This window comes from Cebus imitator, unplaced genomic scaffold (genome assembly GCF_001604975.1).
Source record: "Cebus imitator isolate Cc_AM_T3 unplaced genomic scaffold, Cebus_imitator-1.0 Scaffold318, whole genome shotgun sequence".
NCBI lineage: Eukaryota > Metazoa > Chordata > Mammalia > Primates > Cebidae > Cebus > Cebus imitator.
In genome coordinates this window covers 235,461-260,327 of record NW_016107633.1, presented here as the reverse complement: position 1 = coordinate 260,327, position 24,867 = coordinate 235,461, and the positions used below count along the sequence as shown (strand labels likewise).

The window sequence follows — 24,867 nt, the reverse complement described above, 5'->3', positions numbered from 1 at the left end:
TGGGATTTAGGGGCTCCAACTGCAGACCCCCAGCCCTGTCCCAAGGGCTCCTCAGCATGGGATAAGCCTGGCTCAGCCTGCACTGCAGCCTCTCCTGTTTCATTGGTACAGCGATGGGGTGGAAGGGCTTTGCCTCCCTCCCTCTGCATCTTAAAAACACAGGGCAGTGCCTAAGACCCCAGGTTTGATCCAATTCTCCCAACTTCCTAAGTGCGTCTCCCCAGCTGCACCGCCATCCCCACCGCAGCCTGTCCACATGGTGAGGGGCAGTCGCTACAGCACCTTGCTCCGGTTTCTTGCCCCCTCCCTGACCTTCTGGGACTGACCTCCTGCTTTGAATAACATCGTTCCTCCTGCGTCCTGACTTGAACAGTTCCACTGTCGCCTTATCAGGCCACCAAAACACCTGTGACTACTTCAAATGCAAAAAGAATTGTATTGCCAGGCTCGGTGGCTCACGCCTGTAATCCTAGCACTTTGGGAGGCCGAGATGGGTGGATCACCTGAGGTCAGGAGTTCAAGACCAGCCTGGCCAACATGGTGAAACCCCATCTTTAAAAATAAAATAAAATAATTGTATTCAAGCTGGGCACAGGGGCTCACACCTGTAATCCCAACAACTTTGGGAAGCTGAGGTGGGTGGATCACCTGAGGTCAGGAGCTCGAGAACACACTGGCCAACATGGTGAAACCCCTTCGTACTAAAGATACAAAAATTAGCCAGGCATGGTAGTGCACATGTGTAATCCTAGCTCCTCATGAGGCTGAGGCAGGAGAATTGCTTGAACCCAGGAGGCGGAGGTTGCAGTGAGCCAAGATTGTGCCACTGCACTCCACCCTGGGTGACAGAGTGAGACTCAGTCTCAAAAAAAAAAAAAAAAAGTGGTATTCAGATGTAGGTTGGGCAAGGCTTTTTTTCTACAGATGAGGAAACTGAGGCACGGTGCGGGCTGCTTGGCCCGGCCAGCTGTGCTTTATCTGTTTCAGGCAGAAGGCAGATTAGCTGCCCCTGAATTGCTCTTCCAGCCTCCCTGACCCATCAACGTAACCATTAAAGAATAAAATTTGAGAAAGTCATAAGGAAACAAGATTCATGTTTTATTTCCACAGAGAAACTCAAAAGTCGGAAGTTCCTCCTTCCTGGAAACCTGTCACAGTGCCTTCAGGTCACAAAATGGAGCAAGTAGAGAAAGCGGCTGGTGTAGCCGACGAGGCTGGCAGTCACTGAAGCACCACCGTGCAATGGTAGGAAACAGGAGAGACAAGCCGGGTCCCCAGCCTGGGAAAGGGGGGTGTGCAGCAGCCGAGCCAGGGCTGGCACAGGCTGGGGGCCAAGGGGAGGAGTTCCCTGATGACCAGTGCTTTTCAGGGCCTTGGTAGTGGTTGGAAGAAATTGTCTAGAAGAAAGAAAATCAGATGGTAGCAAGTGGCCACTCCTAAGGCTGCGGAAATGGGGCATCTTTTCACCCAGCATCTGGGCGCCCACCATTCTTTTGCTGTCTTACCTGTTCACCTGTGGTGCCCCTCACTTTTGCTCCACCTAAAACAAAGCTTGTGGTTCTGCCGAGCTAAGCTGTCACCTCTCGCCCAGGCAGCCTCACTGCATCTGGGCTCTGAACCTTTCCACCAGGAGGCGCCTCTCTCTAAGATTCCCCCGTAACACCTCTATCCCGGTCTAGAACACCAGCTTCTCCCACTCAGAGCTGTGCCTATGTGACCCCAGCTTAGGGTGATATCTGAAGGTCATGTCCTTTCTTTCTTTCTGCCTTTCCTTCCTTTCTTTGTCACTTTCTTTCCTTCTTTTTTCCCTTCTTTTCTTTCTTTCTTCCTTTGTTTCTTTCTCTCTTTTCTTTCCTTCCTTCCTTTCTTTCTTTTCTTTCTTTTCCTTCCTTCCTTCCTTTTTCTTTCTTTCTCTCTTTTCTTCTGTCCTTTCTTTCCTTTCTTTCTTTCTTGACAGGGTCGGGCTCTGTTGCTGAGACTGGAGTGCAGTGGTGTGATCATAGCTTACTGCAGCTTCGAACTCCTGGGCTCAAGCAATCTTCCTGCCTCAGCCTCCCAAGTAGCTGGGACTACAGGCATGTACCACCATGCCTGGCTGATGTTTTTTGTTTGATTGTTTTGAGACAAGGTCTCATTCTGATTGCCCAGGCTGGAGTGCAGTGGCATGATCGCAGTTCACTGCAGCCTCAACCTCCCAAGCTCAGGTGATTCTCCCACATCAGCCTCCAGAGTAGCTGGGATTACAGTCATGCACGACCCTGCCTGGCTAATTTTTTGTGTTTTTAGTAGACATGGGGTTTTGCCATGTTTCCCAAGCTGGAATGGTCTGGTTTGGTTTGGTTTGTGATGGAGTTTCACTCCTGTTGCCCAGGTTGGAGTCCAACGGCATGATGTCAGCTCACGGCAACCTCCGCCTCCTGGGTTCAAGCGATCCTCTTACCTCAGCTTCACAGGTAGCTGGGATTACAGATATGCGCCACCATGCCCAGGTAATTTTTGTGTATGTGTATATATATATATATATATATTTTTTTTTTTTTTTTTTTTTTTTTTTTAGTAGAGAGGGGGTTTCTCCATGTTGGTCAGGCTGGTCTTGAACTCTCGACCTCAGGTGATCTGCTTGCCTCGGCCCCCCAAAGTGCTGGGATTACAGGCGTGAGCCACTGTGCCCAGCCTGTTTGTTTTTTTAGACACAGGGGTCTTGCCGTATTGCCCAGGCTGGTCTCTAACTCCCAGCCTCAAGTGATCCTCCCACCCGAACCTCCCAAAGCACAGGCATTACAGGCATGAGCCAGGGCACTCAGACCTAGATCATTTTATTATGGGTCTTTCTCCACACCCCACAGTGAGGTCCCCTCTTCCTTAACACCTTTAGAGCATCTACCCAGAGCAAACCTGACTTCCTGTCGCTGCCCACTGAGATCTGAGGATACGCCACCATCCTGGCCCACCACCGGGGTGACTGTGCCCCTGTTCCCAGGATGTAGCCTGGTGTGGCTCGCTCTGACACTCACCTACCAAAACTTTAGCCACTGCAGCAAGCCAGGTTGCACCCGGGAAGCCTGCAGGAAAAACGGGAAGTCCGAGTGGCCATCCCAGGGTCCCTTCCACACCCGCCAGCCTCAGGCCCCTTCTCTCTCCAGCCAGATTAAGATCAGGCCCCCATACTCACTGAGGAAGAAGGCGGGACTCCCCCCTGCAAAAACAAGATCAAAGGAAAGTGATGTGGGGCTCATGGCCTCCCTGTACCCTGGCATGGCCTCCAGGCTCACAAAGGGCCCTGTGGCAAGGGCAGGCTCATACCAGGGCTATCACAAAGGTTTTCCAGTCTGACTGTGCACATTCAGCCTGTGGAGTTAGTTTCACAGCAGGTTTATCATCCTGAATGCACTGGATCCAAGATGATATTGAACGTGGTTCCTGGGCACGTACTGACCAAGGGGGTCAAAAGAGGGTAGGTCTCCCTTTGGCCTGCCAGGTGGGTAGAGATAAGCTGGCCACAGATAGGCTGGCAGAGTGGAAGCCACAGGCGGTACGAGCTGCACATCCCCTCCTCTTATCGGCCTGTAGTTTCAGGTCTCTCTGGCAGGTCCTGTCCCCAAGGGCAGGGGCTTTACTGTCTGAGAGATGGATAGGCAGCCTGCTGTTGCTTTGCCAGCCTAATTTGTGCTCAGTATATTCATTTACTGTTGTTACGAGATTGCCTTCTTTGCAACTGAATGAAACCAAATTCTCATGCATTTTGTTTGTTTGTTTAAGACGGAGTTTGCTCTTGTCGCCCAGGCTAGAGTGTAACGGCATGGTCTCGGCTCACCGCAACCTCCACCTCCCAGGTTCAAATGATTCTCCTGCCTTAGCCTCCTGAGTAGCTGGGATTATAGGTGCCTGCCCCCACGCCCGGCTAATTTTTTTTTTTTAATAGAAACGGAGTTTCACCATGTTGGTCAGGCTCATCTCGAACTCCCGACCTCAGGTGATCCGCCCGCCTTGGCCTCCTTTCATTTCCTTTGTGGAATAAAGCATTCATTTCCCCACCAACCAGGCATTCCCAGGCCGGCCTCCCCTAAGCACTAGTCTACTTTCCTCGCCCTCCAGTCCATCTTCCCCAAAAAAAGGTCCACAGAGAGGGAACCTGTGAAGGAGAGCTGCTCGTGTGTTTTGCAGGTGTCGTGGTTTTCTAGAGCCTGTATTCTTCTTGGAGAGGGTATTGGTTCGTTTTCTCTGTTGTTGCTGCTCCCTTTTAAGCTTTTCTGACTGGGTGGGTGTGAGGAGCATTGAGCCTTCCTGCCCTCCACTTCCAAACTGTCTCAGGGATCCCCAGTCTCCCTTGCAAATCGAGGGGAGGCCTGGACTCAAAGAGAGTGGGATCCAGCCTCAGGCAACCAACCAAGAGGACCCCGGAAGTGAAAGCTGCCCTCCCTCTCCCCCATCCAGAGTCCCCAGTGGGAAGACAGGGCAGTTGCAGGTCTCACCTTAGCAGGGGTCTTGACTGAGTACTGCCCACCATAGGCAGTGGGATAGGCATTCTGGTTATAATTGTTGTTCTGTGGAAGAAGTGGATGGGAGACTTAGAACAGACGGACGAAGGCCATTTTGCTCTGGAACAAACACCTCACCTTCCTGCCTGGACTAGACCTTTCTTAAAATGCCTGCCTTCTCCCCTGCTTGTATCACGTGTTTTCATTTATAGAATATCCTCTAGCCAGCCGGGGCCCCCACCTTCACCTGCCTTTACTGTCCTAGCCCAAATGGCGGCCGCCACTGCCGCCGCCGCCGCCTCCTCCTCCTCCTCCTCCTCCTCCTCCTCCTCCTCCTCCTCCTCTGTCCTCTCCCAACTCCTCAAGTGTTACTTGGGAGGTGAGGGTAGGAGACCAGCGCCCAGACCTAACCCAACAGGTCCATGGTAGATGTCTCACCTTGGAAGTTACAGCTGCCACCTCCTGCCATCCTACACCTGGCTGAGAAAGCCATTGAATGGGGGAGCGAAAGAGAATTTCAGATTGCCCAGACCCGGGAGCAAGGCCAAGGGGGACCAAGGGCCCTGCAGGGGAACCTAAGGACAGAGACTCACCTGATCGGCGCTGCCTGAACGCTTCTGCAGTGATGTCGCATCCACACCCTGAAAGGGAGAAGGGGCCACGGTTGGTGCCTCCGCAGTCATGCAGGCCTTGCCGGGCGTCTGGAGCCCCAGCTTCTCTCTCACCACCCCCCCTTCCCACATGCTACCTACAAAGAAGGCAGTGAGCCTGGAGAAGCCGATGGCCCAGATAGATAGAAGTTCCACACTCAGCATTGGGAGCCAGGGAGAGAACCAGGTTTGGCAATACCTTCCCCACCCATGGACCAGGAGAGCTGGCAGCTTCAGCCTGAGACTGAGCTAGAACAGCAGCTGAGCTGCAGCCACTCCGGCTCCTCTGGGGCAGACCCAGGCACCGCAGCCCAGCTCGCCTCTGTGTACACCAAGCCCTGCTGCTACCCCGCAGGCTTTTAGTCCCTGCACACAGACACTGTGCCCCACAGGGTGCTTGAAGGAGGGGTCGTTATCTGCAGAAGCTGTGTGCTTAGGTTAGCTCTAGGCTGCAGGAAGCCAAATGAGAAATACAAGAAAACAGCTGAAGCAACTTAAGACAATGCAGATGCACCGGGGACCCCCGGCCCCAGCACAGGAGGAGAAACTCTAGTGTTGGAAAGAAGTTGAGCTTCTGCACTTGGACCCTCCCCCTGCCCACCACACACACACACACACACACACACACACACACACACGACAGTGAGGTCCTGACTTCAGCATTAACTCTGCCTTGTCCATACCTGACCTTGAACCTAAACCCCACTGCAAGCCCAAACACTGATGTCAAAAACTGGTTGACCATGGGACTCCAGATATTTTTTGCTTGGTCCGCATTTTTAAAAATTCAATTAGGGCTGGGCGCAGTGACTCATGCCTATAATCCCAGCACTTTGGGAGGCTGAGGCAGGTGGATCATGAGATCGGGAGTTCAAGACCAGCCTGGCTAAGATGGTGAAACCCCATCTCTACTAAAAAAAAAAAAAAAAAATTAGCCAGCTATGGTGGTGGGCACCTGTCGTCTCAGCTACTTGGGAGGCTGAGGCAGAGAATTGCTTGAACCCAGGAGGTAGCAGTTGCAGTGAGCCGAGATCGCGCCACTGCACTCCAGCCTGGGTGACAGAGTGAGACTCCATCTCAAAAAAAAACAAATTAAATTATTTACAAACAATTAGAGATCAGCATTCTGGTTCTTCTGGAAACATCGGACACCATGCCACCCTGTTCACACAGGCATGCACAGTCGCACTCAGCTGGAGCACCTCGACCTCCCGCTTCGCAGGGCCCCACCTGTCCAGCCTCGTGCACTTGGCACATGTAGACGTGGGAGCCGGCAGCCCTTGCCTCAGTGCCCGGGTCCCGTTCCTCAAAGGCCACTGGCCATGCAGAATTCAAGTGTGGTCTTTGGCACAGCCCAGAGGGCCTGCTCATCCTCCCTGACCCAGGTCTGCAGATCCTTGGCAGCTCCCTCCACTAGACAGGGACCTGACCCCTGCATGCCACCCTCCCATTCCCCCTCGGCTGTCCTCCCTGTGCCCCAGCCTAGGCCCCTTCTTCCCCACCAGGCGGTCTCCCCGCACCTGCACACCCTGCAGTACCCACCCAGCCGTGGTTTCCCTGGGCCCAGGCCAGGCCCAGCAGGAGCAGGAGCAGAGCAGAGGCAGTGGCCAGCTTCATGTTCATGTGCCTGTGGCAGCCCAGCCCTGGGCCTCAGCTTTTATTCCTAGAGAGGGCCTCCCACCCTGCTCCTCAGTGACTCACGGCTTCTCTCTCTCACCCCGCCCCCACTCGCGATTGCACAAAGCCTGGGAAAGTGGGAAGGGAGGGGAAGAAACTGGGACAGACGCCTGGGTCAGCCGCTCGCCCAGGGCCCCAAACCCTGTGTCCCAGAGCTGAGAGGTCCTGTCCCCCTTACCTCAGTAATTGCTTTCCAGTTGAGGAAAGGAGTTTTGTGTTTGAAATCCTGCAGGGAGAAGGAGAGCGGAGTCAGCAGGGGAGACAGAACTCACGGGGTGGTCCTTCAAGCAAACTGGGGGAGTTTCCAGCTCTCTGGTAGGAGCTTCTGGGTGTGGTTTGGGGTTGGAGGAAGGCGAGCGTGTGGGAGATTGAGGGTGGCAGCATTTAAGATGGCATTGGTGATAAGATTCGGGCGGTGAGATTTGGATGAGCTGTCTCAAAACTGAAAAGGGGGAATTTTGAGACAGGTGTTTGAAGCAGAGGGCGGCTGCCTTGGGGGAGGCTTGGGGAGAGTTGGGAAGGCCAGGCCCCCAGTTCTTCCAACAGCAAGAATTCTCCTACCTCCCAGAGTCGGCTGAAGTAGAGGAGGGCCCGGGTGCTGGGCGGGGGGACTTGGTTCTGTGGATGAAAGGCAGGGAGCGGGTTAGCAGAGAGCCTGGGCTGCTCACCCACCCCTCCTCCTGCTACTGCCCTTTCTCAGCCTTCAGAATGTCATTGTGACTAAGGTTGTGGAGAGGGGGGAGCTGGGAGTCTTTAGGGACACCAGAAAACCATTTTTGGTAATACAGGGAGAGAGAGGAGCTAGACCCCTGGAGACACTAACCAGCTCTTCCTGTCCCAGAGCACACAGTGTTCTCTGTCCCAGGTCCTCCAGCCTCTGGCAGAACCTAATTCTAGCAAAGTCTCAAGACTAGGACCTGCCCCAGAGCATCCCCTTTCCACCTGCCAGGGCCCTGCAGCCCATTTCCCAAAGCTGTGGGGCTGCAGCCACCCCTTCCACACTACCCGGACAACAGCGGAGGCGTAAGAAAGGAGCAGAGACCAGGAGTGTGGGACAGCTGAGGTTTATTTCAAGGGCAAGGGCTGAGATCAGTGGTGGGAGGGTGGTGTTTTAAGGAGGGAGCGGGGGACTCCCATCCATCTGTGGCTCCTTGTCTGGAGGTCATGGGATGCGAGCACTTCTCTGGTCCTGGGCAAAGAAATAGGTTCTTTTTGTTTGTTTGTTTTTTGGGGGGTTGTTTGTTTTTCAAGATGGAATCTCTGTTACCCAGGCTGGAGTGCAGTGGCACGATCTTGGCTCACTACAACCTCCACCTCCTGGCTTCAAGCGATTCTCCTGCCTCAGCCTCCCAAGTAGCTGGGACTACAGGTGTCTGGCTAATTTTTGTACTTTTAGAAGAGATGGAGTTTTGCCACGTTAGCCAGTCTGGTTTCAGACTCCCGACCTCAAGTGATCCACCTGCCTCGGCCTCCAAAGTGCTGGGATTACAAGTGTGAACCACCATGCCCAACCAGAAATAGGTTCTAAGAGGGAGCTTGAAGAATAGGAATTCCAGGGTATCGTGAGTCAACGCAAGGGTAGAAGAGACCCCTGCTCCAGAAATCTACAGGGACCTTTTTGCCCACCACTGCTACCAAACAAACCCAGATATCCTGGCTTGGGCTTGAGAAGTCGCTGCCTCGTCACGAACGTTACACTGCATTCCGCTCTGCTCCCTTCTCACTCTGGCTGAAGTCCTCAGCTCCCTCACCCCACTGTGAAGGACAGGGCTCCATTCTCTCACCTGCCCACTTCTGCCATGCCCCACTTTCTAGATCTGCCCCTCGAGGAGCTGGCCCAGACGGATGCTGCCTCACTGTGATCAGTCCCTCGACCACCACCTTAGATGGGCAACACATCAGGCTGGCTGTCGTGCCTCACTAGGAAGTGTCTGTATGTGCCCCGGTTCTCCCATCACACCCCAAGTTCCCTGTGACCCAAGAAAGAGTCTTGCTCCTACCAGAAACTGTTCTCTATGAAATAGGCCGGATGCAGTGGCTCACGCCTGTAATCCCAGCACATTGGGAAGCCAAGGCGGGCAGATCACTGGAGGTCAGGAGTTCAAGACCAGCCTGGCCAACATAGTGAAACCTTCTCTCTACTAAAAATACAAAAATTAGCCAGGCATGGTGGCATGCGCCTGTAATCCCAGCTACTCAAGAGGCTGAGGCAGGAATATCAGTTTGAACTCGGGAGGCGAAGGTTACAGTGAGCTGAGATCGTGCCACTGCACTCCAGCCTGGGCGACAGAGCAAGACTCGGTCTCAGAAAGAAAAAAAGGAAACAGAACACAAATCCATTGTAGCTGGGTGGGAATATCTGCACTCTCCTGTCTCCCCATCCTCATTCCTGAAAAGTCAGGCTTAAATTTTCCTGAGCCCAGTCATCTTTATTTTACCTTAAAGGCTAGAAACTCCACTGCTCACAAGGGCCAGCCGGGTGGCTAAAATGACTGTGACAGGTAGGGACAGTCTGGCCACTACAGAATGACCCTCCCCATCCCCAACACCCCTCCCTGGGCCAAGCAGCAGCTGTTTCTCAGCCCTAACCTAACCCCGCCCCATGGAAACGGGACCCAGTGTGGCCAAAGTTTTTGAAAGAAACCAGAAATCCAAATCATTATGCGAAGTCTCTCCATTTTCAAACTTTGGTGACTAATTCATATCCTTGAAAATAAAAAAGAGTGGCTCAAAACCCTTCCTCCAATCACCAGTTGCAGCTTCTGCCGGGGGTGTGTCTGCATGGGCTGTCGTCCCTCCTTCCTCCCCTCCCTTCCAGTCCAGCCCCCTCTACTCTAGAGGTACCTCTGCTATTCTGGTATCAAAGCAGCCTGGCCAGAGATTCCCCTGCAAGAAGGAAGGGTGGGCAGGGAGGAAGGAGGAAGGGGTTCTGCACCCCCGCTGTGTTTGTGTTTGTGCAGGAGAGACTAACGCCTGTCACCCCTGAGGCTCTCGGCCTGCGCTGGTTCCTTTCTCTGGGTGCCCATCCTCTCAGGGTCGCTTAGCTCTGCCTAATCCTCATTCCGTGTACCCTCTAGAAGTCAATCTAGTCTCCCCTTAACCGTCCTAGTCTCTAAGGGGAAACTGAGTTTTGGAACCTGCTCAGGTCTGTAGGTTGAAGCAGCAAAGAAGCCCATCCCCTCCGCTCAGCCTGGATACCAGCTGCCCCAGATTCTCCCCGGTTTACAAGTCTCCACTGTCCTCGCTCCCACCCCCAGTTGGTTTAGTTTTTCTGTTCAGCACTGGCCTAAATGCTTCCTTAGTGGCCAGCTGTTTCTCCAGCTCACCGAGCAGAGGTTTCGCTTTCCTCTCTATACCCCTCTCCAGCGAAGACGGATCAGACGGCCCTCCAGCCCTTACCTTGTTTATGGCATCCCAGTTAATGAAACCCAGCTTGGATTTAAAATTCTGCAGAGGAAACAAAAAGAAGAATGGCTGAGTTGAGTCATAAGGTGACTGGCCGAGAGATGTCAACGGCCGCTGCTGACTGTCGGCTTAGAAAGAGGACCTCCGCCTGTGGGGCCGAGGGCAGGGGTTGGTTTTCCAAACGCGAGTGAATGGGGCCTGCTCACAGAACTCACCTTCCAGAAAGTGTCGAAGTTAAACAGCCCAGGAGACGTCTCCGAGTTCTAAGGAACCAAGGAGAAATGGGATGAGATGAAGAACCCACTTTGTGAGCCGGAGGTGGGGGGTCTGAGTGGCAGGAGGGGAGGCGAGGATTGCGTGGCACCATGGTCCCAGCCCAAGGTGGAGTGTCACCTCCACTCACCACAGTATTGACTCCACCGACAGCGTCACCTCCTCCACTGCCCCATCTGGACCCTTGCCCCTGGGTGGGGAAAAGGGGGACTGATGTCCAAGGCTTATGCGTCCTAGCATGCCTGCCACCTGGCAGCCTGCCCCGGACTGGCTCATCCCCACCTCGATCCAGGCTTCCTGTCCTCGTCTGTGTAAAGCCACCTTCTCTTCCTTCCACAGGACCTAAAAGTCCACCTGGGAAAGCCTTCCTGGAATGACTTGCTCCCATGGAACCCCACCCAGTTCCCTGAATCTCAATAATCAGACTCTTGCCTCTGCCCTGTTCTGTCCCCGAAACACCACGAGTCATGCGGTTAGCTAACAGCATGCCAAGCACCGTGCCTTATCCAGCATCTATCTCCAGAGTCTAGACTCAGCAGGATCTTGGTCTGGTGATGACACAGAAAGCTGTACGGTAACTGAACGGTGTGTGTGCCAGACTTCACTGTCCTCATTTTACCAGAGGAAGCTCAGGCTCAGAGAGGTTAGCCGACTTGCCTGAAGATACACAGATGGCATGATACAGCTGGTGGTGTTTTTAATATAGATTTTAAATTTTGTATTCTTTTCTCTTTTTTTGGTGTTTTGTTTTGCTTTTTTTGTTTGTTTTGAGATGGAGTTTTGCTCTTGTTGCCCAGGCTGGAGTACAGTGGCACGATCTCAGTTTACTGCAACCTCCGCCTCCCAGGTCCAAGCGATTCTCATGCCTCAGCCTCCTAAGTAGCCGGGATTACAGGCATGAGCCACCATGCCTGGATAATTTTGTATTTTTAGTAGAGATGGGATTTTGCCATGTTGGCCAGGCTGGTTTCGAACTCCTGATCCCAGGTGATCTACCCGTCTTGGCCTCCCAAAGTGCTGGGATTACAGGCGTAAGCCACCCTGCCCAGCCTATTATTTTCTTTGTAAAAGTAGAGACAGGGTCTTGCTATGTTGCTCAGGCTGGTCTCAAACTCCTGGGCTCAAGTGATCCTCCCGTCTCAGCCTCCCAAAGTGCTGGGATTACAGGTGTGCCGGTACCTGGCCAGAGCTGGCTTTTGAAACCCCATCTTCTACCTCACAGGTCAGTGACTTTCTGCTTCTCAACACTGCCTCCCTAAGTATGGTGGGTTTTTTTTTTTTTTTAATATCCCCTTGACCATTCTTCTGTTACTTGTATCTGGTTTTTTTTCCCCCTTTCAAAAGTAACATGGCTCTGATCCAAATCAAAAGGAAGGAGGGGATGAAGGAACCGAAGAGGGACCTGGGGATCCCAGACCCTTGTTTTGGTCTCCGGATGGTCACTGGACACAGAGTCAGAGTAGCTTGCAAAAGAAACTGACGTTTCTGTTTCTTTTCCCAGGCTCTTGGCACGCTCCACCATCTCTTCTCCTAACGCCAACCCTGCCTGCCCCTAGGCTCACCTGATTATTGTCTCGGTAGCCTCCAAGGACACGATTGTCCTCTTTGCTTATTTCCTAGGAAGACAGAAAATGGAGAGGAGTCAACGGGGAGGCAGGCGGGGTGGGGGGATGAGAGGGCAGGGAAGCAGGGTGTCCGTGAGGGATTCCTGAATCGGGGGACTGAGACATGAGCATGACAGAGGAAGCTCCATCTGCCCCACGACTCATTTCGAGCTCCTGTGGATTGAGTGGCTGCTCACTTACGATGTCCATAGATAACATCACCATCTCTGTTTATGTTCATTTCTGCAAGCCACCCAAAATCCATCAGGGAGGACTTTGCCAGGAAAGCATCTGAATTCTCTCCTGGCTTTGGAGCTGGAGTGAGCCAGGCTGTTTCCCTAAATTGATTGAAACTGAAGGACCCCATCTGGGCTGATTTGCATTAGTAAGAAAAGGTGATGCTAGCTGGAGAGACAGTGGGGGCTGAGGCTGCGAAGAGTAGACTGGCTGGTCCCCTCTTTTTCTTTTTTTCTTGAGACGGAGTCTCGCTTTGTCACCCAGGCTGGAGTGTAATGACGTGATGTCAGCTCATTGCACCCTCAGCCTCCCAGGTTCAAGCAATTCTACTGCCTCAGCCTCCCCAGTAGTTGGGACTACCTGCGCACCACATCTGGCTAATTTTTTGTATTTTTAGTAGAGATAGGGTTTCACCATGTTGGCCAGGATGGTCTCCATCTCCTGACCTTGTGATCTGCCCACCTCAGCCTCTCACAGTGCTGGGATTACAGGCGTGAGCCACCGTGCTCGGCCAAGCTGGTCCTCTCTTAAGGGAGAGGTGGGCTCCTCTAGAGTCCTGCTTTATCTGCTGTGATACATGGCGAATTCCAGACCCATCAGTACTTCCTCATTCCCAGAGCTCTCATGTGGACTTGGCAGGGGTGTGGGACCACCTGTCTGCCAGTATTGCTCCTGGAGAACCGACCTCTAGCCCACTTACTACCCACATTAATCTTTACCCCCAGGTCCACCATCCTCTTACCCTCATGTTGCTGGAAACTCCCTGTCCTCTGTAGTCCTGCAGGGTGAGACAGTGAAACTCAGACCCCTGTTTTAAGATCCTGGGGCCACCCTCAAAAATAAATGTATTGATTTAATATAATTCCTCTAACAATCATAATGACACTCTCCTTTGGAACTTGTCTGAACACTGAAATTCTTTTGGGAGGATGAAGGTCTAAGAATAGATAAGAAAACACTGGAAAAGATAAACAGTAAGTGAAGATAAGAGGCAGTTAGTAACATACTCTAAAGCTACCATAAATAAAGCAGTGTGGTCCCTGTCCAACAGAATTCCCAGAAGCTCTCCAAAATATTAAGGTATTTACAAGAGGTATTTTAAATCAGTGATGGAAGTGATTGAATACATGGGACTGGAAATATCAGTGAAGTATTTTTGGGGGAAATTTTAGTTCTACCTTGTTAGTTTCCTCCTCTCTGTTTTTAACCAGTTTTCCCCTCATAAAGAAGCACATGGCTCCGATACAAAGTGTAGGGTAAGTCTGGTTAGATGGAGGGGTGGGACTAGACAGTGTACAGGAAAATCAGGTCCAGATGCATCCCAGTTAAATTGAGAAAATGAAATTACAGGAGTATGCATAGTGCTAGAAGAAAATAAAAACCTTAAATTGGTACACCAACAGCAAAAACCAGAGAGGAAAAGTTGGCTGTGTTTTGGACTACTTATATACTTAAGACTGTGGTATATTAAAAAAAAAAAAAAAGTAGAAAAGATCGGGTGCAGTGGCTCCCACCTGTAATCCCAGCACTTTGGGAGGCCGAGGCACACAGATCACCTGAAGTCAGGAGTTTGAGACCAGCCTGGCCAACAGGGTGAAGCCCCATCTTTACTAAAAATACAAAAAAAATTAGCTGGACATGGCGGGCACCTGCAATCCCAGCTAATCGGAGGCTGAGGCAAGAGAATCGCTTGAACCGGGAAGTGGAGGTTGCAGTGAGCCAATATCTCACCACTGCACTCCAGCCTGGGCAACAGAGCGAGACTTTGGCTCAAAAAGAAAAAAGAAGGAGAAGGAAAAGAAATACTAGAAAGATGGTTACAAATGGGAAGTTGTTTTTTTTGTTTGTTTGTTTTTTTTGAGACAGAGTCTCACTCTGTTGTTCGGGCTGGAGTGCAATGGCGTGATCTCGGCTCACTGCAACTTCTGCCTCTTGAGTTCAAGCAATTCTCCTGCCTTAGCCTCCAGAGTAGCTGGGACTACAGGCGAGCACCACCATGCCTGGCTAATTTTTGTATTTTTGGTACAGACAGGGTTTCCCCATATTGGCCAGGCTGGTTTCTAACTTCTGACCTAGTGATCCGCCTGCCTCAGCCTCCCAGAGTGCTGGGATTACAGGTGTGAGCCACTGCGCCCGGCTGGGGAGAAATTTTTTTAAATCCCAGTTTGTTCCCATAAAAGATCAGTATCCCTCTCAGATGATCTAAAGAGAGCTGTCTCCACTCAGCCGCAGCGCCTCCAGGCTGGCCTTGCTTCTGGCCACATGGGCCCTTTCCTACCAACTCCTCACCCGGGAGCCGGTTGGCAACGCTGCGCTCAGCCCCATCCAGCCCTGTTAGAGCCACCTGCGCTTTCACAAGACCTCAGTGACACTAACTCTCAGCACCGCGGGTGCTGACCTAAAGCCCACATTTCCAGAATCACTGGGGGTATGTTCTTTCCAAAAGGACCAGTTTACACGGGATTTCTCCCAGCCCCATCTGTGGTATAAGGTGAGGGCTATCACAGCAAGATTTGCAATGAATTAGTACTTTGGAGTTTGTTAGCATTTTTTGGAGTGCATTTTGGTTTCTTCTACCTAAATTGTCCATTCCCGGCAGACAAGGCAGGAGGGGGTTAAGCAGAGTTGAGTTAGGAGGAGCAGGCACAGTCCTAGACAGAAACTGCAGTCCCCAAGCGACTTTGCTCTCACCTGAACCCCAGATCCCCCGGTCCCGCGGGCTTCATTCTCTGGGTTTTCACACTGCCGGGGAGAGAAAGGGGAGACTTGCCCTTAGTCCCCTCCCGGATCAGTCCCAGCCCCAGATGGCAGCATTTTAACCCTGGGGTGAGCCGCTTCCTTTCCACCTCCGCGGAGCCTGGGCTCCCGGATCCTGCAAGAGACCCCAGCTGCTCCCCTTTTTCTTCCCACAGTCGGTGGGAGATTCGCGCCAGCCACTCACCCCGGGGGTGCGTCCATTTCCTCCGCCGCTCCCACCGTGGTTGCCGGAGGAGGAGCCGGAACTGGATCCCTGCAGGGGAAAGCGAGAGTTCCAACGCTGCCCTAAAGGACCTAGAGGGGTCCCAGTCATTCTTCCCAGCGGTGTTACACATCTGTTGGAACCGCGATCCCATTCCAGCCCTCTTTCCAACCTCCAGACCTTCCCCCTCTTTAGCCTGTTGGTCGCTGCAGGAAGTTATGCTGAGCATGGAGAAGGCCAGATGTGGCCGAGGGTATTGGGAAATATGCAATGATTTGGGGGACCTGAGCCGCTGCCCACCGCAGGCCAGGGATGGGAGCCCCTGGAGCCCGGCGGCGCAGGAGCAGCGATCCTGCCACTAGGAGGCAGCAAGCGCAAGGGACTCGAGAGCCCTCACCTGGGAGCTGCCGGAGCTGCCTTGGTCACCATTCCCAGAACTGCCCCAGATGGGAGAGAGGGTCGGGCAGGGAGCAGGGCATGAGAGCAGCTGGTGTTATTCAGCTTCCTGTGCCCACGCACCTTCTCCTGTCTGATACCTTTCCCAGATCCCCGAGGATGCCAGATGTGGCTCCCTCTCCAGCTCGACTCCAAGACACGGGATGGGAGATGCCATCGGCCAAGGGGTTGGACAGGCCATTGGGCAAGAGGCTGGAGGGACGGCCGTCTCTAGATCTGTGCAGCCTGGGGCCCTGGGGTGGTAGCTGCGGGGTCACGGTGCCCCTTCTTGCCCTCACACCCAGCATGCAGGAGCCCCATGTATGAACGTTGTCTGCACGGTCACTCTGTCAGCTTTCGTAGGTCTGTCTCCGTGGGCACAGTCCTGCCCCCATGCTCCTGGGAGCTTCCCGGACAAGTGTCATATTCTTCTGTGCCCCCCTCTCTTCTCTGCCACCCCAAGCTCTCCTGAGACTTGCCAAGTGGACTTGACTGCAAGAGCCTAGACAGGCGGGATAATGTCCCCACCATCACAGAGTGGAAAATAGGGATACAGAGTCAGAAACCTCGGAGTGGTTCTGGCGGAAATGATAGTGCGTGTGTCTGGGACACAGCATGGGGGGGGAACAGGAGGCCAACGGGAGCCCCAGGGTGACGACTGCCAGGGAGGACTCACACCCCAGGGCAGTGGCACCTTTCAGAGAAAGCTGGAGCCCTCTCCTGGCAGGGACCACTAGGGCCTGACCCCATCTCAGCCTTCCACAGAGGTGCCAAACTCACCCAGGAGGACTCACTGCCGCTGTCACCTCTGCTGCCACCACTGTTGCTGCCACTGCCGTTGCCACCTCTGCTGCCACCACTGTTGCTGCCACTGCCGTTGCCACTGCTGCCACCACTGTTGCTGCCACTGCCGTTGCCACTGCTGCCACCACTGTTGCTGCCACTGCCGTTGCCACTGCTGCCACCATTGCTGCCACCATTGCTGCCACTGCCACTGCCGCCCGACTCTGAGCTGCTGCCTCCCTGAGGGGCAGGAAGGGAACAGGCCAGGATTCAAGATAGAGCACCAAGACGGGCCCCTACTCCCTCCCTCTCTACCCAGGCCATATTCTATGGTGCCCAGTCTAAGAGGAGCAGAGCTTGTGCATTTTCTCCCCATGCAGAACGCCCCCATTGCCCCTCTCCACTCACCCCAGAGTTGCTGGAGCCTCCACCCGAGCCAGATGGTGGGGGGTTAGTGCACTGCGGAGGGAAGGGGCCCGTGAGTTTGGAGACGCTGATCTCGGCCGTGGACATAGGCCAGGCCTCTCCCATTCTTTAGGGCTTCGCTTCCTTTCTCCTAAATGCCTGTTTCTCCAGCCACCCCTTCCCATCTCCCTGCCTCTTCCCCAGGCCCATCTCTTCTTCTTTTTTTTTTTTTTTTTGACACAGAGTATCACTCTGTTGCCCAGGCTAGAGTACAGTGCAAACTCCATCTCCCAGTTTCAAGTGACTCTCCTACTTCAGCCTCCCCAGTAGCTGGGATTACAGGCGCCTGTGCCACCACACCCCACTAATTTTTGTATTTTTAGTAGAAATGGGGTTTCACCATGTTGGCCAGGCTGGTCTCGAACTCCTGACCTCAAGTGATCCATGCCTCGGCCTCCCAAAGTGCTGGGATTATAAGCGTGAGCCACTTCACCTGGCCCCATCTCTTCCTCCCACCGGAATCCCTCCACCTCCCACCTTGCTTTCCTCTTTGTCTTTCCCTAGCTCTCTGTAGCCCATACCCAGCGGCCTCTTTGTTCATCCCCAGCCCCTTCTTCTTTCTTACCCCTGAATTCGGGTTGCCGCCTCTCACTGAACCGTAGCCAGGCTGGGCCACAGCTCCCTGCAGAGAGGGTGAGACTGAGTGTAGAATCCAGAAAGACCAGGGAGGCTTGAGGAGGGTGTGGGCTTGGAGGGAGGGGAGTGGCAGGTTGCAGGGCCAGGGGGTGGCTTTACCTGAGTGTTGGTCCCAAAGTTTGGTGGCCCTCCATTGCCTCCTTGAACCCAGGAGGCTCCCTGAGGATTGGTTCCAAAGCTGCCTGTTGAGCTTCCGGGGTATCCCTGGCCCCATGGAGTCCCCAGACCTCCAGAATTGCCCTGGCCCTGGCTTCCAAGGCCACCTTGAGAGCCAAAGATGCCATGGCCTCCAGAAGTTTCCTGCAAGGACAACATACCTGCACTTAGTGGGGCCATCTCTGACCTTGATAGAGAAGAGCCAGAGCAAACTGTAGAGAGATGAGGAGAGAGACAGGCAGAGGGACTCCAGGGTGGCAGAGGAGGGGCCAGAACACAGAAGCTGCTCCAGAGGGTTGCAAGTAAGAGACTCATCCGTCCTTTCAACCGTTTCCCACAAATTTCACCCCAGTGGCCCACAGCCTCCCATTTCCACACCCGGCCTCACAGCCACTCACCCAAGCACCGTTGTGGCCAGGCACCCCCTGCCAGGAGCCGCGGACGGCATCTGCTCCGTGTCGAATGATATCCTCAGCCTGTCTGCCAATTTCATGCCCAGTGTTTCCCAGGGCGTGTGCTGCTTCCCCCACCCTGTTGCCCAAAGCATCTGCTGCACCAGAGCCGGGAATCTGCCTGACTCCAGTGCTGATGGCTTCTCTGGTCCCTTGGCCAAGGGCCTCACTGACTCCAGAGCTGGCTGCCTCTCCGGCCCCTTTGCCAATGGCCTGTCCAACCCCTTGGCTCAGGGCATCTCCCATGCCATGTCCAATGGCTTCCCCAACATTTGCCACAGTGTCTTCCCCTCCGCTCTGCAGGGGGCCAGCCTCCCCACTGCCCAGGCAGAGGGCCAGCAGGAGGCAGGCCAGGGACCCCTGGAACTTCATCTCTGCCCAGCCCCCTCTCTCTCCAGTGTCTTCCTCCCACCAGGGTCTCCTCCTGGCCGCCCTTGCTCTGTGTCTGTGTGCCTCCTCTCTCCTCCGTCCGACTCCTTGTCCTCCCTCCCTCTGGGTCTGTAGCCTTCTCTCTCCTGTCCCCAACTCCCCAGCCTTTCCAGAGTGCCCCTCCCTGTCACTACTCCTTATAAGCTAGGTTGGCAGAAGGGGACAGGGCTGGGCAATCCCAGGTCCCTCCCCACCGTGACTCAGGGCCCAGCTACCGATAGGGTAATGAGCTGTAATTGTGAGTCTGAGAGTCTCTGTCGAAACAGAGAGTGAGCTGCATGAGGGAGGAGGGAAAAACAGACAAGGTGATGCAAAAGCGCTCCCATTTCCCAACCCCAGGCATTGGGGCGCTGGGTGGGAACAGGGGCAACAAGGAGACAGGTTGTCCGAGGCTCCTGGAGGCAGTGGGGTGGGTGCAGGCTTAGAAGAGAGGAGTTGCTGGCAGGACCCCACCAGGGGAGTAAGGACAGGGAAGCCCCAGGGACATGACCCACCCAGGCTCAGCCAGCCTGGCTCAGGGGCACCAGAGTCACTGGCATCGCCCACCCATCCGCGACCTTCCTCGGTTTCAGACCTCAGCCTCTCCTCTCCCTCTCCCCTCCCGCATTCCACCTACAGGTGACGGCCTTCGCAATCCTCCACACCTTCCAGCCCGCAGAGAGAGACTGGCAGCCACGGAGCTGCGTGGCAGCTTCTGAAGTTCTGGGGAGAGCCCCCGGGGAGACCCTCGGTGTCGGGAAAGGAGGTGGCTGTAGCCCTTTGAGTGGTCAGCAGGGTGTCTCAGCGTTCAGGCTGCTCCCAGCTGAGAAAGCTGGGCGCGGAGCAGGGCGGCCGGGCGCGCCAGCCACCCCCAGGGAACAAGTGGGAGGGAAGGCCAAGGGAGGGAGCCGCTGACCCAGGTGCCTATCCTGTTTACCCGGCCCTGGAGGGGCACGTGTGAGTGCGAGCGCCTATGAGGGGCAGGACCGCGCCAGCTCATCCCACCCATCCTTCAGGGTCCCCAGGGTCAGGGCAGCACTGGCCAGAGAGGAGATGGTAGCACAAGGCCAGGAGCCATCCATCCATGAGCCCACAGCCCTCTCCCCAGTCCCAGCTCGGGATACTGAACCTGAGAGCCTCCCCCGCCTCACCCCTGCCCAGCAAGTGCGGCTGCTTCTCTATTCCCAGGGACCCATGTCCTCCCACCGTCTCCTGTCACTGGGGTTCATCGCCCAGTTAGGAGGGGCTGGTTTCCATCGGCCTTTCTCAATGTCTCTCAGTCTTTCCCGCCTCTCCGCACCCCAACACCCGCACCCCAGCTTGTAACATCCAACACCTCTTACCTTGTAAACAAATCCCCTTCTGTCCTCCTCAGCTCCTGCTTCCCTGTTATTCCATCTCTGTCTCGTTTAATGATGATGATAATGGCGGTGGTAATAATAATGTAATTGCAGCTGGAATGCTGCGGCACCGTCATAGCTCACTGCAGCCACGACCTCCTGGGCGCAATTGATTCTCCCGCCTCAGCCTCCCAAGGAGCTGGGACTGCAGACACACACCACCACACTCAGCCAATTTTTTATTTTTATTTTATTTTATTTTTTAAGAAAGAGTTTCAGTCTATTGCCCAGGCTGGAGTACAATGGCGTGGTCTCAGCTCACTCTAACCTCTGCTTCCCAGGTTCAAGCGATTCTCTTGCCTCAGCCTTCCGAGTAGCTGGGATTACAGGTGCCCACCACCACGCCCAGCCAATTTTTGCATTTTTAGTAGAGACAGGGTTTCACCATGTTGGTCATGCCAGTCTCGAGCTCCTGACCTCAAGTGATCTGCCTGTCTTGGCCTCTTAAAGTGCTGGGATGACAGGTATGAACCATCACGCCCGGTCACGTGTCCTCTTTGTTAAGAGGAAGATCAGCAAGTATGACCGAGGTGTTCTGGCTCAGTAGCATGGAGGGACATGGGGTCTTTCTCAAAGGTAGGTCTCAGCCTCAAGAAAATAACACTAAAAATAAATTTTTTCAAAAAATAAAAAGAAATGAAGTCTTTCTCTTTAACACAGTCAGAGAGCTTAAAAGAAAATGGAGAAGAGTAGGTTTCTCCCTGTGTGACTCAGTTATTCCGAGCCATGTCCATGGGCCACCCTGATTCTCCCATGCCACCAACAGGCCCGTGTTCTGCCTGCTGGGAAAAAACTGCCCTGAGACGTTGCTGGGCCTGAGGAGCCACCTCAGGTCAGCCCTGGGACATCCTAAATACCTACTGTGAACCAAGTAGAATTTTAGGTGCTTTCACATACCTGATCTCCTTGAGTCCTCACTATGGCCAAAAGAGGTCAGTATTATTCCCATTATACAGATGAGGTAACTGAGGCCCAAGTGGCTCAGCAGCACACACAAGATTATATATACGAAAAGATCATGGTAAAACAGAGCTGTCAGAACTTGAGCCAAGCACTCTGAGAAGCCGAGGTGGGCAGGTCACCTGAGGTCAGGAGTTCAAGGCCAGCCTGGCCAACATGGTGAAACCCCATCTTTACTAAAAATACAAAAATTAGCCAGGTGTGGTGGCAGGCACCTGTAATCCCAGGTACTTGGGAGGCTGAGGCAGTAGAAACATTTGAACCCAGGAAGTGGAGATTGCAGTGAGCCGAGATCGCAGCATTGCATTCCAGCCTGGGTGACAGAGCTAGACTCCATCTCAAAAAAAAAAAAAAAAAAAAACTTGAGCCGGTCAGTCTGGCTTCAAACAGCTTTCTCTCCTCCATCAGCATGCCGCCTGTGTTCTTATGTGTTATAGCACCCACAAATCTGACATGCCCACGTCATGTCCAAGACCCTCTGGTTCCAGCTCTTCTCTCTAATTCACCACATCATTCATTCAGCAAATATTTATTGACCATCTACTTCATGCCATGCCTATGCCAGGCACTGGGGATATAGCATAGAAACCATTCTCCGGCTGGGCGCGGTGGCTCACATCTGTAATCCCAGCATTTTGGAAGGCCAAAGTGGGTGGATCACTTGAGGTCAGAAGTTCGAGGCCAGCATGGGCAACACAGAGAGATCGCATCTCTAAAAAATGTTTTTTTAAAAGTGGTCAGGTGTGGTGTAGCACATTTGTAGTTCCAGCTACTCCAGAGGCTCAGGCAAGAGGACCACTTGAGCTCTGGAGGAGGAGGCTGCTATGATTGCACCACTGCACTCTAGCCTGGGTGACCGAGTGAGACTTTGTCTCAAAAAAAAAGCATTCTCCTTGCAGAACTTACACTCATGGTGGGGGAAGTTTGGCAATAGACAACAGAGAGGTGCTTCAAATAGGGTACTCGGGAAGGGCTCTTTGAGATGTGACCTGTGAGCTGATCCCTGCAGGGAGTAGGCGAGTGACCCCTGGGGGTAGCTGGGGCTAGTGGATTCCAGGCAGCGGGAACAGGAGCCTGCCTGTATTTAAGGACCGTTGTGGCTGGAGCAGTGTCGGGATGGGAGAAGATGAAGTCAAAGAGGTAAAGGTCCTGGGGTCTTAGGGATCATTATAAAGACTTAGTCTTTTTTTTTTTTTTTTTCTTTAAGACAGGGTCTCGCTCTGTTGCTCAGGCTGGAGTGCAATGGTGCAATCTTGGCTCACTGCAACCTCCACCTCCTGGACTCAAGTGATTCTCCTGCCTTAGCCTGCTGAGTAGCTGAGATTACAGGTGCCCGCCACCACGCCTGGCTACTTTTTGTATTGTTAGTAGAGTCAGGGTTTTGCCATGTTTGCCAGGCTGGTCTCAAACTCCTGATCTCAGGTGATCCACCTGCCTCGGCCTCCCAAAGTCCTAGAATTACAGGCGTGAGCCACCGTGCCCGGCCAACTTTGACTTTTATTTTTACTCTGAATGAGGTGGAACCAACCGAGGGTTCTGGGCTGCCATGGGTGCTAACGGGGTTCCCTGGGGAACAGAGAGTGGAGGCTGGACTAGTGGGAAGATGAGGCCTTGGGTGTGGGTGATGTCTGTCTCCCTTCTGTGGGGTCCCAGGTCAAAAACTGGCACCTGCAGTCTCACCTCATCCACGGTGCCTATCCGAGTCTACATTCAAACCTTGGCTCCACCGCTTACTCACCATGATCGTAACCCTCTGTGCAACTGTTTTCTCGTCTGTAAAGAGGGATAAATGTGAGGATTAAGTGAAGTAATACATGTTAATTGCTTAGATAAGTGTCTGGCACTCGGAAGCACTCAATATATGTTCTCGGCAGTGCTGATACACGTTGTTGCGGCTGGAATGTTTTCTTGGCAGTTTAATCTTGAGACACACATGCACACATTCTGAAAATGCCAGGTGCATGGCTCATGCCTATAATCCCAGAAACTTGGGAGGCCAAGGAGGGAAGATTGCTTGAGCCCAAGAGTTCCAGACCAGGCTGGGCAACATGGTGAGACCCCGTCTCTACAAAAAACACAAAAATTACCAGAGTGTAGTTGTGTGTGCCCGTAGTCCCAGCTACTCAGGAAGCTGAGGCACATGGATCACTTGAACCTGGGAGGCAGAGTTTGCAGTGAGCCATGATTGCGCCACTGCACTCCAGCCTGGGTGACAGAGCAAGACCCTGCCTCATTTTCTTTTTAATGCCAGATGCAGAAACTTACTTTTAAAGAACACTCACCTTCAGCCAGGTGCAGTGGCTCACACCTATAATCCCAGCACTTTGGGAGGCCAAAGCAGGTGGATCACCTAAGGTCAGGAGATAGAGACCAGTCTGGCCAACATGGTGAAACCCCATCCCTAGTAAAAATACAAAAATTAGTTGGGCCTGGTGGTAGGCACCTGTAATCCCATCTACTCAGGAGACTGAGGTAGGAGAATCTCCTGAACCTGGGATTTGGAGGTTGCAGTGAGTCGAGATCACGCCACTGCACTCCAGCCTGAGCAACAGAGCAAGACTCTGCCTTAAAAAATAAATAAAATAAAATAAAAGAGGCCAAGAGCGGTGGCTCATGCCTGCAATCCCAGTACTTTGGGAGGCCGAGGTGGGCAGATCACCTATGGTCAGGAGTTTGAGACCAGTCTGGCCAACATGGTGAAACCTCGTCTCTACTAAAAATACAAAAATTAGCCGGGGAGGGTGGCAAGTGCCTGTAGTCCCAGCTACTTGGGAGGCAGAGGCAGGAGAATCCTCTGAACCTAGGATTCAGTGGTTGCAGTGAGCCGAGATTGTACCACTGCACTCCAGCCTGGGCAATAGAGCAAGACTCTGTCAAAAAAACACAAACACTCATTTGGAAGTAGCCTCCTCCCCCTTCCTGGGGGTCGAAGGGCAGCATGCCACCTCACTGCTAGAGATGTCCAGCAGGGACGTGCCCTTGAACTAGAGCCTGGCCATCGCCACTTACTAGCTGGGTGGCCTCAGGCAACAGGCTCCCTTCCCTGTGCCTCTTCTTCAGCATCTGTGAGGGCAATGAGCATGGTACTTGCCTCATGGGTGGTTGTGGAGATGAAATGAATCATGTCTGTAAGAGCTTAGCACAGACCCTATAAAAGATGCCCGTGAGTGCCACACCCAAACTCCTCTCCCTGTTCTTCAACATCTGCAGAAACCGGCCCTTCCTCTCTGTGTTTCTCCCTAGCCTGGCTCCACCCATATCAGGCAAAGCAGCCTGTGTCTTGCTCACACTCATTCCATGGCCTTTCCCAATCTGCTCAAGCCAGTGGCTTGCCTTCTGCTCCTTGCCAGATATTCGTGCCTGGCCTTGACATCACTGCTTGAACCTCTTCATCTGGGGGGAAACGGATATAATTTTGTAATATGATTACAGATGATCATAAGCAACAGGAAAAACAAGATTGGGGCTATAAGAGCGAGTGATAGGGTGGCTGTAGCTCTGGTTGAGCAGTCAGGGCAGCTGAGATGCAAAGTTGGGGGGGTGCGGAAGGCAGCACCGGGGGCTGAGGGGCATGGGGAGTGTTCCTAGCCGAGGGAACAGCATGAAAGACCTCCAGGCAGGGGAGAGCCAGGCCTCTTGTACGCTCAAAACTGAACCAAAGCTCTCCTTTGTCAGCAGCCTCCCAGGACTGACTCAGTGCATATCAATTATCTTGCATCTCTTTGGTATTTTCAGGACCCCCATCCAAGTAAACCTAGCAAGAAAATGTGCCTAAAAATAGTCAGTCAGCTGGGCGATGGCCAGGCATGGTGGCTCATGCCTGTAATCCCAGCACTTTGAGAGGCCGAGGCAGGCAGATCACTTGAGGTCAGGAGTTCGAGACCAGCCT

General features: G+C 53.4%; 1 protein-coding gene across 12 annotated transcripts; it reads right to left on the bottom strand.

Annotated features, from left to right (window-relative positions):
• Positions 1–1,077: 1,077 nt before the first annotated feature.
• On the bottom strand, positions 1,078–18,759 carry DMKN (dermokine). 12 transcript variants are annotated; one of them, XM_037729818.1, is made up of 19 exons: positions 18,157–18,759; positions 17,702–17,902; positions 17,532–17,588; positions 16,910–16,960; positions 16,499–16,741; positions 15,266–15,334; positions 15,016–15,066; positions 13,067–13,102; positions 12,046–12,099; positions 10,614–10,673; positions 10,426–10,473; positions 10,205–10,252; positions 7,367–7,423; positions 6,984–7,031; positions 5,072–5,119; positions 4,473–4,544; positions 3,173–3,196; positions 3,015–3,062; positions 1,081–1,397 (listed from the first exon to the last, which is right to left on the bottom strand). In XM_037729818.1, exons 1-18 carry the CDS (start codon positions 18,580–18,582, stop codon positions 3,015–3,017), a joined length of 1,641 nt encoding a protein of 546 aa, XP_037585746.1. In that variant the 5' UTR covers positions 18,583–18,759; the 3' UTR covers positions 1,081–1,397. The 12 variants fall into 12 exon arrangements, with proteins under 12 accessions (XP_037585743.1, XP_037585740.1, XP_037585744.1 ...); XM_017504119.2 differs by lacking the exon at positions 10,614–10,673 and adding an exon at positions 4,917–4,958 and having other exon boundaries at positions 18,157–18,758; XM_037729815.1 differs by lacking the exons at positions 3,015–3,062; positions 3,173–3,196; positions 10,614–10,673 and adding an exon at positions 4,917–4,958 and having other exon boundaries at positions 1,078–1,397; positions 16,499–16,543; positions 16,646–16,741; positions 18,157–18,758.
• Between the last annotated feature and the right edge of the window lie 6,108 nt (positions 18,760–24,867).